General features: G+C 53.0%; 7 protein-coding genes across 7 annotated transcripts; 3 read left to right on the top strand and 4 right to left on the bottom strand.

The window, feature by feature from the left end:
- Positions 1-198: 198 nt before the first annotated feature.
- rec8 (R8 protein) lies at positions 199-2415 on the top strand (the record flags this gene model as incomplete). Its single annotated transcript, XM_064840240.1, has 4 exons — positions 199-217; positions 331-646; positions 702-1131; positions 1183-2415. 4 exons carry the CDS (start codon positions 199-201, stop codon positions 2413-2415), a joined length of 1998 nt encoding a protein of 665 aa, XP_064692120.1.
- An 899-nt stretch (positions 2416-3314) lies between these two features.
- LTS14_007547 (uncharacterized protein) lies at positions 3315-3997 on the bottom strand (the record flags this gene model as incomplete). The annotated part of the gene is made up of 4 exons (XM_064840239.1): positions 3315-3350; positions 3403-3596; positions 3655-3884; positions 3948-3997. The coding sequence occupies 4 exons, from the start codon at positions 3995-3997 to the stop codon at positions 3315-3317; spliced, it is 510 nt and encodes a 169-aa protein (XP_064692119.1).
- A 284-nt stretch (positions 3998-4281) lies between these two features.
- Positions 4282-6152, top strand: MSC7 (Meiotic Sister-Chromatid recombination aldehyde dehydrogenase; the record flags this gene model as incomplete). The annotated part of the gene is made up of 2 exons (XM_064840238.1): positions 4282-4898; positions 4952-6152. The coding sequence occupies 2 exons, from the start codon at positions 4282-4284 to the stop codon at positions 6150-6152; spliced, it is 1818 nt and encodes a 605-aa protein (XP_064692118.1).
- A 721-nt stretch (positions 6153-6873) lies between these two features.
- LTS14_007545 (uncharacterized protein) lies at positions 6874-7718 on the bottom strand (the record flags this gene model as incomplete). Its single annotated transcript, XM_064840237.1, has 2 exons — positions 6874-7466; positions 7523-7718. The coding sequence occupies 2 exons, from the start codon at positions 7716-7718 to the stop codon at positions 6874-6876; spliced, it is 789 nt and encodes a 262-aa protein (XP_064692117.1).
- Positions 7719-8014: 296 nt separating this feature from the next.
- Positions 8015-9554, bottom strand: LTS14_007544 (uncharacterized protein; the record flags this gene model as incomplete). Its single annotated transcript, XM_064840236.1, has 2 exons — positions 8015-9228; positions 9284-9554. 2 exons carry the CDS (start codon positions 9552-9554, stop codon positions 8015-8017), a joined length of 1485 nt encoding a protein of 494 aa, XP_064692116.1.
- A 430-nt stretch (positions 9555-9984) lies between these two features.
- On the top strand, positions 9985-11057 carry LTS14_007543 (uncharacterized protein; the record flags this gene model as incomplete). The annotated part of the gene is made up of 6 exons (XM_064840235.1): positions 9985-10045; positions 10096-10309; positions 10363-10422; positions 10474-10675; positions 10740-10986; positions 11035-11057. 6 exons carry the CDS (start codon positions 9985-9987, stop codon positions 11055-11057), a joined length of 807 nt encoding a protein of 268 aa, XP_064692115.1.
- Positions 11058-11090: 33 nt separating this feature from the next.
- On the bottom strand, positions 11091-13156 carry LTS14_007542 (uncharacterized protein; the record flags this gene model as incomplete). The annotated part of the gene is made up of 6 exons (XM_064840234.1): positions 11091-11623; positions 11678-11755; positions 11811-11902; positions 11952-12058; positions 12124-12611; positions 12661-13156. The coding sequence occupies 6 exons, from the start codon at positions 13154-13156 to the stop codon at positions 11091-11093; spliced, it is 1794 nt and encodes a 597-aa protein (XP_064692114.1).
- Between the last annotated feature and the right edge of the window lie 1037 nt (positions 13157-14193).

The raw sequence follows: 14193 nt of genomic DNA, 5'->3' as shown, positions 1-14193 counted from the left end.
TTTCCATCGCGTCTTGCCTGAGGCCCGTCTGGCCGTCAACGTCACTTCACGCAGCCCATACACGCGCCCCTGATTTCCTGCTCTTGCACGATAATATACCTCATCTCTGCTCTCGCATTCTGCATTATATATTCACTTCATTCTTCTCACTTCATTCACCTGACATATGAGGCGTAGCCTACGTGCCCTCAGCTGACCATGTTCTACTCTCACGAAGGTATGCCTCCATCTCGTCGCCGTTTCGACGCGAGCGCATCGCGTCAATGACGCGTCCATGACTGCCTTCTGGAGACAGCGAAGGCACACAACTGGATCACTGACATGTCTCAGTCCTCACGAGCCGCAAATATGGCGTGGCAACAGTCTGGCTCGTCGCGACCTTAGGCTCAAAGTCCACACACAAACGCGTCTCCCGCAAAGCCATCCTAGACGTGGACGTGCAGAGAGCATGTGGGACGATCATTGAGCCTGATGCGCCCATGGCATTGAGGCTGCAGAGCAACCTGCTCTATGGCGTGGCACGCGTCTACTCACAGCAGTGTGGATATGTGCTTGCCGACGCAGAGACGGCGAAGAACAACATGCGTGCTATGTTCAAGGCTTTGCAGAGTAGTGGGCTTGAGCCTGAAGGGCAGCATAAGGGACGGTAAGCACTCTCGCCCGATCACGTCTGAGAGACCCAGGCTGAACCTCCACTGCAGTGCCGACCAGCTCGTGTTGCCAGACGATCCGAACTTCCTCCTGGATCTTAACTTGCTACCACTGGTCCCAGATCAGCTAAAGTTCGATCTGAGCACGAACTTAGAAGACTCCCAGCGTTCAGCCTTGTCTCCATACAACTCACAGCTTACAAGCGATTCTCGTCAGACGTTACCAGGCATCGAGATTCCCGGCCGCTCCAGCTCACTCATAGGTGGTCCAGTCGGTGGCAACAGCGGCAGTTTCAGCATCCGCGGCAATTCTGGTGCTGGCCGGCGTGCACCAATGCTTCTGGAGGACGATCTTGGCTTCGTCATTGACGCTGATGGCACAATGCACTTCAGTGATGCGCCTGTCAGGCAGTCTGCTGGCTCGATCAGCGCCGGCTCGGGCAGACGTGGACTCGACGACGGCGGTCAGAATCAGGAGATGGTTTGTGGTGCCTGCCCTTGTCTTGCAACCATGATACTAACACTACCATAGCCTTATCGCCCAGATGACGATGGCTTTATGCCTGTGCTGGACGACGACTTCCAGCTAGGCCCTAATGTTCAGCCATTCTCACATCGTACAAATGAGGAAAGTCGTGAGCAAGAGGTATCATCCGAAACGGTGACTGCCGTAGCTCCTGCTCGTCATCGAAGAAGACCGGAAGCAAAAGTACTGATGCCCGACCTAACGATGGAGTTGCGCAATGGTGATCTCGCCAGCTGGAATACTGATTACGTCGCCAACATGCACGACGCAATGCGTCAGAAGCACGCTGCAAGAGCTCTTGTTATCGCGAAGGAGAACGCTAAAATGTGGGTGCTGGGTGCTGCGGATTTTGGCGCTTTCAACCAGAGTGATATGCTCATGCGTGGACCGCTCGGGATGTTCTCTGGCGCCAAGCTCCTCGAAGCTCTTACCGGCTTCGACGTTCTCGGGGCTGGTGGGAAGCGAGGCAGGAATGCTCAAGATGAAGGCGATCAAGGTGCACGCAAGCGGTCCCGAGACCAGGAGCCTTCATCGGACGAGCAGGGCCGTGGTATATTCTTGAACGACGACGGGTACGTTCCCATGTTTGGCGATGACTACACCGGCGTCGAACAAGGTCGAGAAGCACCCACTCCACTCGATGACCGCCGAATCTCGTCCTTATTCCCATGGAACCAGAGCATCGGCACCAGACGCCCCACGGGTCACTTCACCTCTGCTTCTCTGGCTGGATCCGGCCAAGCTGGCGCACTCAGTCGCCGCGGTAGCAAGTTGCTGTCGGCTTCGCCATTGACGGGCCGTGGTCCGCCTGGCGCCGCTCTCGAAGACCTCCAACAAACTCTCTATAGCGATCAAGCTGGCGGTGAGGACGTGATCATGAATGGTCTCGACGACTTTGAGTTGTACGGTCCTGCTGCACAAGTCGATACTCAGACAGCAGCTCAGTCGCAATGGCAACGCCCGATTCTCGACGGTGAAAGTATCAACTTCCTCGGCTTCGTGCAAGCGGCTATAGTCGAAGCCGACAATGCTCATGATGCTGCCAGCCCAGGCGATGAAGAGGATAAAGTCCTCAAAGGCAGTGTCAACTTTGAGACTCTCTTGCCACCGGGGAGCAATACTCATATAGTCGCTGCACAGGGTCTGCTCTATGTGCTGGCGCTCGGCACGAAGAACCTGCTGCAGGTCGAGCAGGATGAGGCTTTCGGTGCCATCATCATGCGTGAGATTGGCGTCTGAGCTGCCCAGGCTGCTGGACGATTTGCTGTAAAATTAGGCGTAGGCCGCATGACTGGCTGATGGCGTCAATGTATGAAGCAATTTTGAAATCGAATAAGAGTGCTCCTGTGAGACATACAAGCAGATCGGGGCAATCTACAGCATGGAACGATCTTTGACGGTCGGGGATGTACGTGATGGGACTCTTCAGCTTGTCTGGAAGCTGTTAACATGTGTACTATGTTCGACGACATTGCCTGCACACTATGTAGCACTCAATATATGCACTGTTCTGACCAAGCACACTCTCCCAGCGGTCACGAGCAGTACGACTCTTTCGCATTCATGCCAATGAGAAATCGCTCTAGGGCGCTACTGAGGTTCATGCGAGTGTCTCTATCATGACTAGTAGATCGATTGGCTGTTCTCTTTCCGGTACGTGGGTCTGCAGACAACAAGCATGGATCTAGAGGCCCGCCATGCTTCTTGCGTCTGCGTTTGCGTCTGCGTCGTTTGCTACGTTCGGGGGGTATCACAGCAGCTATGGCTTTAGCTTCTGCTTGCTGGTAATCGATGAGATGGTCATTGAGCCCAAGAATTTACCCATTGGGGCAGGGATGAAGTAGTTCTCAACCAGTGAGTCATAAGCCTGTCGATTAGTGGGCTAGGCTCGTGGTTTTGAAGGGTCAGTGGAAGAAGCTGGTAATAAGCAGCTAAGGCAAAGCGCAGACAGCGTGTGTGAACACATAACCCAAGTTTCAAAGTCAGTTGTGTCTGAAAAGCATGCCTGAGCCTTGGGGCTGAGATGAACTGGTACATACGTAGTGCGGCGAATGTGTTCCAGGCTGGCGATGTGAGTTGATATGACGTTCTGCGTCTATAGTCTATTCACATTACAGCGTCTGAAAGCGTCTATGGACCTAAAGCTTGGAAAGGACGACATCGGCACCAGAGACCTAACACGAAAGTCAGTGTGGAGCAGACAGTGTCAGTGTGCAAAGAGCTCACCGATACACCACCAATGCTGTCCTCCTTCTCAGCGTAGGTGACGATCCCGCTCTTCTCGATGATCATGGCGAATCGTGCATTGCGCTCACCAACACCAGCCATCCAGCCCATGGACTTGGCGAAATGGCTCTTGGTGTCGCTCATGAAGAGGATCTTGCTGTCAGGACCGGCGCCGTTGACCTTGCCCCAGCCGTCTGTGGAAGATATCAGTCCAGTGCCACAGTTATTAGGAATATAATATATGAGACTAACTCATGACAAAGGCATCGTTGAAGCCAATCACGACCACGAGATCTACACCCTTCTCTTGAAGCTTGCTAAAGTCTTTCATGTATGGCGGGACATGGTTGGCGTGGCAGCCTGGAGTGAATGCACCAGGGACAGAGACGAGGACGACCTTCTTGTTCTTGAACTCTTCGCTGGCATCATACGTTTGAGGAATGCCGCAGACTGACGGGTCGGGGCTGGTGATAGGAGCCCACCTATACGACAAATGTCAGCATGGCCATCACTATTAGATATCTGCGCAGACTGTGCTGTCATACTCGAACTTGACGCCTCCAGGAAATTGCTCGCCGGCTGTAACTGCAGACATCTTGTTGATAGTGTGCTGAGAGTTGTTGTGTTGTTTTTTATACTATATTTTGTGTTCACCAGAAAATGTTTCGACAGGACGACGTTGTTTAACTCTATTCCCGAGCTCGTCCGTCAGGGCAACCACATCCCACTCTCACCGTGCCTGCCCCGCCATGCAGCCCGATACCGCCCTGACGCCATTCCCTCCCAATACGGAAGCCACGAGATCCACTTTGGACGATCCAGGCCGCTGGCGCTTTGTCAGCATTTGATTTTTCGATCTTGCGTACAACACTCTACAGCATGGATAGATTTGACTGGTCACCGTCCACTCGAGTCGTGCAAATCGTGGTGGCCAGTCTAGGGGCTCCTACACTGGCATGGCTGCTCTATATCCTCCTTACGCCTGACCTGGAAAAGGCAATACCATACACCGTCCATGCCCCTGAACAGCTCAAACCAAGATGGAAAGGCAAGACTCTGGCTGAGCCGTCCATCAAGATCTCCGGCTCAACAACGATACAATGCTATGCACCAGCCACTGGCGAATTGCTCGGCGTGGTCAACCCAGTAACACCAGACGGTATCGATCGAGCCATTGCCAAAGCGGCGAAAGCCCAGCAGACATGGGCAAGGACTACATTCGGCCAACGGAGACGTGTGCTCAAGACGCTTTTGACCTTCATCCTTGACTATCAAGATGACATCGTTCGAGCTGCATGCCTGGATTCTGGGAAGACGAGAGTCGATGCCCTATTCGGGGAAGTGCTCGTCACGGCTGAGAAGCTGAAATGGACTATCCTGCATGGCGAGAAGGCACTGCAAGCTAGTCGACGGCCGACTAACCTGCTCATGTTCTACAAGAAGAACGAGGTGCGGTATGAGCCTCTTGGAGTGGTTGGCGCATGTGTGAGCTGGAAGTGAGTAGCTCTACTATCAACACATCTCTGCTTCTTCGACTAACATCCTCTAGCTACCCCTTCCACAACCTTATAGGCCCAATAATCTCAGCACTCTTCAGCGGCAACGCCATAATCATCAAGAACAGCGAGCAGACAGCTTGGTCATCCGCTTACTTCGCCAACGTTGTCTGCTCTGCACTCAAAATCTGTGGTCACGATCCTGACCTTGTCCACGCAGTCTCGTGCTGGCCAGCTACGGCGGCGTACTTCGCAGCACACCCCGGTATCAGCCATCTTACGTTTATCGGCAGTCGACCAGTGGCGCATGAAGTTGCAAAACAGGCGGCCAAAGCGTTGACACCTTTGTGCGTCGAGCTTGGCGGCAAAGATCCTGCGATAGTACTTGATGATCCGGCTGGCAAGGCGACAAGCGAGGGCGAGATGCGAAGAGTTGCGAGCATTATCATGCGAGGAGTGTATCAGTCTGGTGGGCAGAATTGCATTGGTATTGAAAGAGTGATTGCGACGTCACTGGCTTACGAACGACTCATTGCCATGCTGGAGCCCAGGGTCAAGGCTATGCGTCTCGGCTACGATCTTGCGGACGATGGGGGCTCGGTGGACATGGGAGCCATGATCTCACCAGCTTCTTTCACCCGGCTGGAAGCATTGATTGCCGAAGCCGTTGCGCAAGGAGCTGAGTGCCTGACTGGAGGACATCGGCACGAACACCCAGATTATCCTCACGGCCATTACTTCGAGCCCACTCTTCTGGTCAACGTCACATCGACTATGCGCATAGCACAGGAGGAAGCCTTCGCACCCATCTGCATGATTATGCGAGCCGAGAGCGTGCAAGACAGCATCACAATAGCGAACAGCACATCCTACGGCCTTGGCGCCTCAGTCTTCGGCCCTACAACCTCAAGCACAGCTCATGAAAATCTTCGATACGTGGCTGAGAGACTCCGAGCCGGGATGGTAGCCATAAATGACTTCGCCGTCTTCTACGCCGTCCAGCTTCCCTTTGGAGGCGTAAAGGGGAGTGGTTACGGGAGGTTTGCTGGTGAAGAGGGTCTACGGAGCTTGTGTAATGCTAAATCTGTGTGCCAGGATCGCTGGCCTGGGTTGATTAAGACGAGTATCCCGCCGAAGTTGGACTATCCTATGCGGAAGGGTGCTTGGGAGATGGGGAGGGGTGTTGTGGAAGTGGGGTATGGTGAGGACTGGAGGAGAAGGGCAGGCGGGCTGAGGAGTATTTTGGGGATGTGATCCACATCAAGGTTAACAACTTTGAAAAGTTCGCTGTGCCGTCGATGTCTTCGGTGGTCGAGTGGACGACGCCACTCTGAGCAACGATGGTCAATCGACAAATGGTTCGGCCAGACTTTTCGTGCAGACTTTTCGTGCAAACTTGGAAGGAAGTCACGCGTGCATACCATGACATCACAAAGTGCCCCACCATACATAGTTCACGTACGAATATGGCAGCCTGTGTACACGAACTTCTACATTGTACAAAAACAAGGAGTACTGAAGACCTTCTATCATCTGTACATACTAAGCACTGCCAAAAGTACCTCAACAATGCCCGAACAGCCCAGAAACGACGGCAAAGATGGCAAGTCCTTACCCTGAGAACATCACGTGTCTCAGTAGCCTGGGTTCTAATACTAGCTCTGCAGAGATCAAGATACAGCCGATCGAAAGTGACAAAGGCTCCTCAGGCGGTGGCATTGGGCCTTTGAAGTCGGGCGGGCCAGTGAGTGCGGACAAGGCCGGCGACCAGCCTATGGAAGGCACGAAGGAGGAGAGGAGGAAGAAGGCTGAGGAGATGAACAAGTGAAACCATCGAAAATGAGCTGAAAATTCGGATATAATGCTGTGAGAGATATAGCCGGCTGGATGTCCAGCACCAAAGCTGGAAGACGTAGCTTGGTACTAAGTGCAGCATGGATATGCCAGAAATGACTTGCTTTCTCCCACAAGACTTCTACGGCGATATCTCCTCACCCTTCCAGTCCCAACACTTTCCTCTATCTTCTTGCCCACGACTACAGATGACCTCCATCAGCTTCTCCACCGAGAACTCAGGCGTGAACAATTTCTCTTCCTTGACGCCTCCCCAGAACTCTTTACTCAGTCCTGTCTTGACCGTCCCAGGATGCAAAGCGATGCTCATTGCTTTCTCTCCCGCTGATGTCCGCAAGTGGTTATCGAAGGTCTTGGCCAACTGGTTTACTCCAGCCTTGGAGGCACGATAGCTGTACCACCCTCCTAGGCCGTTGTCTGTAATACTGCCGACACGGGCGGACATTGTTGCCCAGACTGCTTGCTTCGGGAGACCATCTGATGGGTCTAATGGGGTGCCTTTGCGTGGCAAATAAGGTGAGAAGTGTTTCATCAACATCATTGGTCCGAGAGTGTTGGTGCGGAAGGTCACGAGGGCGTTGTCGTAGTCTATCTGGGTTGGTGACTTCTCTGGATGGAGTATTCCGGGCAGACAGAGCGCAAGATGCAGGTATGAGGTCTTCTTCGGGAAGTCATTGGCGGCCTGGTCGGCTGCATCGTGGATGGATTGTTCGTCTGCTGTTGAGTCAGCCCATGAGTCCTTCGTATGATGAAGTATTGTGGCTTTGTACCCAACACGTCCAGCTTATACATCTTGAGCCTCTCTTCTACGACATTGTCGAGACCGGAAAGTATGTTCTCCGCCGTCTGATCCACATCTTTGCGTGCTGTTGCTACAATCGGAATGTTGGTCGTTTGCAATAGGCGCCTTGCAAATTCAAGACCGATGCCGCGTGATGCGGGCGTTACGAGCGCCCATGGCTGCATGACTACAGCCCAGCAGTCGCGAGAACGATAAGAGACTCATAATGATAATGGAGAAGTTGTTGACACCAATACTACAAGACCTGGGCTAGAGATCGGAAGACACATTGAGTTAAGACGATCGCGGAGGCGGAAGGGTACGGTGTACGGGCCGCATCAGACCCGTTGAACTCTAGTTCGCTAGCTATTCGGTGCTCAAAACCCCAATGGCGATTTCCATTATGCCAGAGGTCAAAGCGACGTCAAGCGGCACTGCTTGAGAATTGTGGAGGGTTGGTGATATTCCAAATCTTCTAAATTCAGTTACCCGAGAATGACTCATAGCCTACGACTGAAATTCCAGCAATGCCACCTCCAGCAGCTAGCAGCACCGCTGCACGGCGCCAGACCACGTAATGTCGACCACGATCTTTTCTTGGGACTCCTTCTCGTGCTACACCTCGTGCTGAGTCTGATTGTACGGCTCCAAACCATCCAGTGGGTCCCTTACGAGCAGGTCCCATACGAGCAGGTCCCATACGAGCAGGTTCCATACGAGCAGGTTCCATACGAGCAGCAGGCCGCGCAGAAGCAATGATCTTATCCCACCGCACCGCATACAGTAGCAGCGCCATCATGGAGTACGCAGCATCATTACTTGCGTTGTGCCAGCCGACAATCGTGCGCTTTTTAGGATCATGGTATACAGCATCGGCTCCAAGTGATCGTACAACGCGACCAAGTTTGAGGGAGCGTAAAGGTGCACCTAGTGACACTGCATGTTGGCCGAAGTGCAAGAGGTCAATCACTGAGCCGACGGCGACACCTCCTAGTGCAGCCGGCTTGGTGATATCGAGTGCCACCGGTGGTCCAGCTAAGGCTCCGAGATCACCCCTGATGGACTGTCCGACCAACCAGAGGTCCGCTTGTGGTGCTGGCTGGACGATGGAAGGATCTCGTCTTCCAATCGGCTCGATGTCGATCAAGTCATATGTTTCTGGCAAGGGTTTCCCATCTGCACAAGCTTGCAAAATCGCCCGTACCATTCTACGAGCCCCAGCAGGTTCAATAAAATGGCTCTTGCCAAACAGACTGGTGCTCATCCTTGTTTTCGGCTGCTGTGTCACGTCGATAACCATATGTCGATGCTCCGACTTAGCGAGCCACGCCCTAGCATTGGTTCCGGGCTCAACCCCAACGAGGTCTTTGAGTCGCAGAACAGTGATGCCAATCTCTACGACGTGGTTGACTAGACCCAGGCGCTCAAATTCGGTATCGATTGCGATGAGTACGGAATTAGGGGCGGGGCCTTGGCCAGCTCTTGTGCTACCTGGCAGTCCGAGCAGATCCCGCAGCTCGAAAATCGTGGCATACCCATGGTAGCCCTGCCATCTCGAACGGACTTGGGTGAAGGTGGAGTTGATTTGCCTGGTAGTGCGTTCCCGTAGTCGCTGAAAACGACTTGTAATCGGTGAAGAGGATTTCACAATTGGTCGAAGCTTCAGGTTTGGTGGCTGGGTTTCAGCATATGACGCTGCTTTTGTTAGATGATCAGCAATGTCTCGTTTTGTTGATCCACGTGTACGCACTTTGCGAGGCCTTGGCAGCTGTCAATGTCGGTATTCTTGACTGATAGCTTCTGACGTCGCCCTGCAAGACTGATGGTGACGGAGATGTGGCTTTAACCAATACTTGCTTTGTCTTGGACGGCTGTACAACATTGTCGCATACGGTGGTCAATGATCTGTCAAGTGCACATTGTCGTCGCTCCCTCGCCTCCTTCAATGCTTTAACCGAAGTGGCGGCTCGCTTGCGGGCTCTTTCCAAGGCTGCTGGGCCTTTGATGGGTCTTGGCGGCATGTCCGTATGACACAAAGGTGGCTGTGAGGCGTCATCACGGCATTCCTCTAGTCAGACGACCCGTGGCTGGGAAGATCTGTAGTGGCGTCTTGTGGTCAAAGGAAAGGCATGGTTTCGAGATGCACGTTGCCACGAGGCGGAACGGTCCGACAAGACTCCGTGCGCCATTGATGACTAGGTCACATTTGTCCTCCTTCCACTACTTAACACCATCATCAGCTCGGCTCGCACAGAAGCATTTGCAAGCGTGACTGCTGCGACCGGGCTCGTTTATCTGACGGCTGGTCAAGCATTGCCGACTTCGGGTCAGCGAGGGCAATCACCCGGCTGACTGCGGGGTCCTGATAGATCAACGACATTGTACATGTAGTTGTAAGGCCGTAATGTCTCTTACTTTCTGGTTGAAGAGGATAGGAAAGAGGCCACCACAATGGTCAGCTCTCGAGACAAGCTGGTAGGCAAGAAGATCGTGGTGGTTGGCGGCTCTTCAGGCACGTCTTCGGATCTAGTGAATCTAGCAACTTACTGATAAGCATACAAGGCATCGGACATGGAGCAGCCATAGCCTTTCTCGAGCACGGCGCACATGTAATTATCATTTCCTCTTCGGAGGCGAAGGTCAAGACTGTGACCAGCGACGTGGATGATCCACACTTTACTGGCAAGGTCGGCAATGTGCGAGACGAAGAGAGCTTCATTGCAGTCCTCCGCTCGCTAGCACCGATCGACCATCTCGTCTTTTCTGGAGTTGATAAGTGAGGCCTCTCCTGACTTGTCGTGTCTACTTACTTGTACTGACTCTTCGTAGGGTAAGCACAGTAACTTTGTGGAAAGCAATCGTTGGCGTTCCCAAACGTCAGCTTGTGAGGTACAGTACTGGCAGGAGCTTGAGATAACCCAAAGCATTGCAGATTATCAGAGGGTCAATAGCCGACGCAGATTTCGACCAATGCAAACACCTCTTCGGGGTCAAGTTCTGGGGTGCGGCAACGTGCGGCAAGGCTGTGGCAAAATACGACATCATCTCACCAGGTGGCTCCTTGACCCTTACATCCGGGACTGGTGCCATGAATCCTGGCAAGACTGCTTCAATTGGTGGTGCTTTGAATGCCGGTCTGTTTGTAAGTGGGATGGGTCGAGCCCAACTCTGAGACATTTATGAGTTCTCCCTAACACTTTCTCTAGACGATGACCCAAGGTCTTGCAAATGAGCTTGCCGAGAAGCGAATTCGTGTCAATTGTGTCGTGCCTGGAATGGTTGCGACAGAGCTGTGGGACAAGATGGGCAAGACGAAGGAAGATCAGGAAAAAGATTTTGCAGCTTTTGGCAACGCACTCCCAGTCGGGTTTTGTGCTACATCAGAGCATATCGCGGAAGCATATCTGTATGCTGTGAGGGCTGATTATGCTACCGGCAGTCTGATCACTATTGGTATGTCAAGTTCAAGCAAGCGCAAGTCCACAACTAATCTATCATTAGACGGTGGAGGTGTTCTCAGATGATATTTCGAAGTGCTCTTCGTAGCTATACGTCCTTCAAACAGCCGTCTCGCTCTTTGCAGGATGTACTCCACTTTCGTACTTTCCGCCAATCTTCTCGTTCAAATGAATCTCAGTATGGTTTGTAAAGAAACGCGAGCAGTCCTTGACAGCCATGGCACAGAGCAGCGCGATGATCCCGAACGGTATGGAGGCGAGCCACGTAATGCGGAAGCCGTAAGCATACCCATATCGCGCCGCCTCCAAACAAGATTCGAACACAGCCATCGGCACATTCGTCAGTTTCGCGGCAGCGCCCGGCACGCCTACAAGCGTCATTTCGACGGCCTCCAAGATCTCCGGAATGGCTTCGGGTGACAGGCCAGCTTCGAGTGTCTTCTTTGCTATGCCGGCTGCTACACGCCTGGCAGCGACCTGTGTGAAGATGGATGAGAATATGACGCTTCCGATCGAGCCGCCCACAGATCTGAAGGTGCCAATCAAACCTATGGCTACCCCAAGATCCTTTTGTGGTACATTAAGCGAAGCCGTTGTGTAGCAGTTCAGGGTGATCCAGCCGAATGGGAACACTGCAGATTCGTCAGTGTTTGGCATCGTACACTTACACCGTGCTAGGTACTTACTAGCCAGAAATTGACAGACCATAAGCCACGCAAGGTTGGTAGGAGTGATCAGAGCTGCCAGACCGAAGAAGATGGTCTCTGCAATTATTGTCAGCCACGAGACACGATCTGCTCTGGCGCACAATGTACTCACGCATCGCCACGGCGAAGATCAGCTGGTAATTGACATGCTTGATCCACGACACCATTGCAGGCACAAAGACACCGCCAATTAGCTGTGAAGATCTAGGGACCATTAGCGCCATATCGTCTTGTAACACTGAATGCATCGTACCCAGAAGGAATTGAGTACAGTCCAATCTTGATCGGGTCTGCCGTGTGAAGGTACAGAATGGTCTGCGCGTTCAAAGCTGAAGCAGCAAAGAACACCATGCCAGCCACCTGCAGGAAGTGTTTAGTGTGGACCCATGACTGTCTCAGAGATGGGTTCAGCCTATCACACTTACGAAGACCAGAACAGGAAGACCTGAAAACTCCCGAAAGTTCCTGAAGAGGTACCATGGAAAGAGAGGGTCGCCTGCCACATTGAAATCGTACACGAATGCCCCTAAGAATGCGGCGAGGCCTAGCAGAAGTGGTGCCAATGCGCCACCGCTCTTCCATGGGTAAGTGCTACCACCCGAATTGAGGCCGTAGAGGAAAACAACCAGACCTGAAGCAAAGAGGAATGCTCCGATGAAATCTAGTTCTTTGAATTCTTGCCATTTTGTCTTTCCATCGGGGCGAGGATGGCTCGGTGGGAAGTAGACGAAGAACGTGCCAATGAGTGAGAAGCCAGCATATCCAATGGCGACATAGAACATAACTTTCCAGGTAGCGTCCGAGATCATGACCGTGGCCAGCAATGTGCTCGGTACTGCTACTACTGCTAGATTGAGCTCCGTCCATGCCAGACCTATGCCACGATACTTGTTCGGCAGGATTTCCGAGATACCTGTCTTGTGTCAGTACTGCATAGCGTGAATTAGCAACAATTCACTAACCTGCATATGCTACTGAAACAGTGCCAATGGCTGCACCAAGAACGACCTCACCAGCAATAAGCTGATGCATATCCTTCGCCGTGCAAGCGATGACACCTCCGATGATCGTCATACATTGTCCGGTGAGGATCACATAACGTCGCCCAAAGATGTCGGAAAGTCGTCCAGCGATGGAGAAGCCTACCGCTGCTGCGGCACCCCAGCCAGAAGGTATCCAGAAGTCTATGTTCGCACCGCCAAGCTCCTGGGATAGCTGCACCAAGATTGAAGAAGCTAACACGAATCCATAAATGATAGGTCCTGGAAATGAAGTACCTAAGAACAAGGCGGAGAGAGCCACAGTCCAGGTGAGCTTGTCAGCATGTTCGGGATTGTCTTCTAGAGCAGCTTTGTGAGGGTCTTCGTAGCCTGCAAACTCGTGATGTTCGGTACGTGCTACCTTCTCGTCATGGTGAGTCTCGGCCGTGCCGTTGTGCTCGTGAGTATCGGTGCTCATCGTCCTAGCATCTGTGTCGTGGGACCAAAGTTGGCGTAGACAGCTAGAAGGAGGGAGCAGTGGTGAGCTTCCTTATCAGCCATAGAGTCATGTAGATCGGCAATGCAGGTCATCTACATGCCGCAGTGCTGCACACTCGGCTACATTGTTTACGAGGTGCTATGATCCCGTGACCCGGTCGCTCAGGGATGCAGGGCAGTTGGAGGTCAGAGGAAGGATGGAGAAGATGCGCGAGGTTCTCCGCACGACCCCATGCCAATGAGTCGTGTCCACTGTGGGTGCAAGACAATGCCGGAAGTACACACCTCTTCTCCAATCGATGCTCATGCGCACACTAACACCAGCCTCCGAAGAACGCATCTGCGGGAGCGCTACCGATGAGGTAGACCGTGAGACAGTCGACTTAGCATGAATGGCCTTCTCCTCTGCAGCCCTGCCGAAGGCAAGACGAACAATGAAAAAGTAGTGTCAGCCACGCAAAGCGTGACCGTGAGGTTCCAAAAAGTGTTTTGACTGACAAGCAGTGGACGTACTCTCGTGAGAGCAATCTGAACAGCGTGGACATTGTCAAGTCAGAGATGGCCGAAGCCGCCGCGAGTGTCCACGATCCCACAGGCACCGTCAATTTCATGTCTTCCTGACGCGCGAAGGCAATCAGGACCCCCAGTCCCTATGTAGTGGCACTCAAGCCTTGGCCATGGCGAGGGCAGACCGGCCAAACGCTCTCTCGCAATACGCTGTAGGCAAGCGTGGCGACGCCTGGTAGCTTCAAGAACGAAGAACCTCTTCAGCGATATGGCGGACAACATGCGTTCGAGGAAGCAATAGCAGGCAGCAGTCCCACAAGGGACATACTCAGATGAGCACAACCACAACTCGCCAGCGTGTCGTCAAGAACCACGCCGGGAAGAGGGCTTGAGTAGTGCGACTTCCTCCCGAGGAGGAAGCCCAACTGCTGCATACCGTCACTGCGTCTACCAGACCGGGCGTAGCAGAGCTACACCTTTGAGGTAGTAATGCTGACCTGCTACTATGTC

This window comes from Recurvomyces mirabilis (assembly GCF_035927965.1).
Source record: "Recurvomyces mirabilis strain CCFEE 5264 chromosome Unknown scaffold_21, whole genome shotgun sequence".
Taxonomy (NCBI): domain Eukaryota; kingdom Fungi; phylum Ascomycota; class Dothideomycetes; order Mycosphaerellales; family Teratosphaeriaceae; genus Recurvomyces; species Recurvomyces mirabilis.
This window is presented reverse-complemented; position numbering and strand designations above follow the sequence as displayed.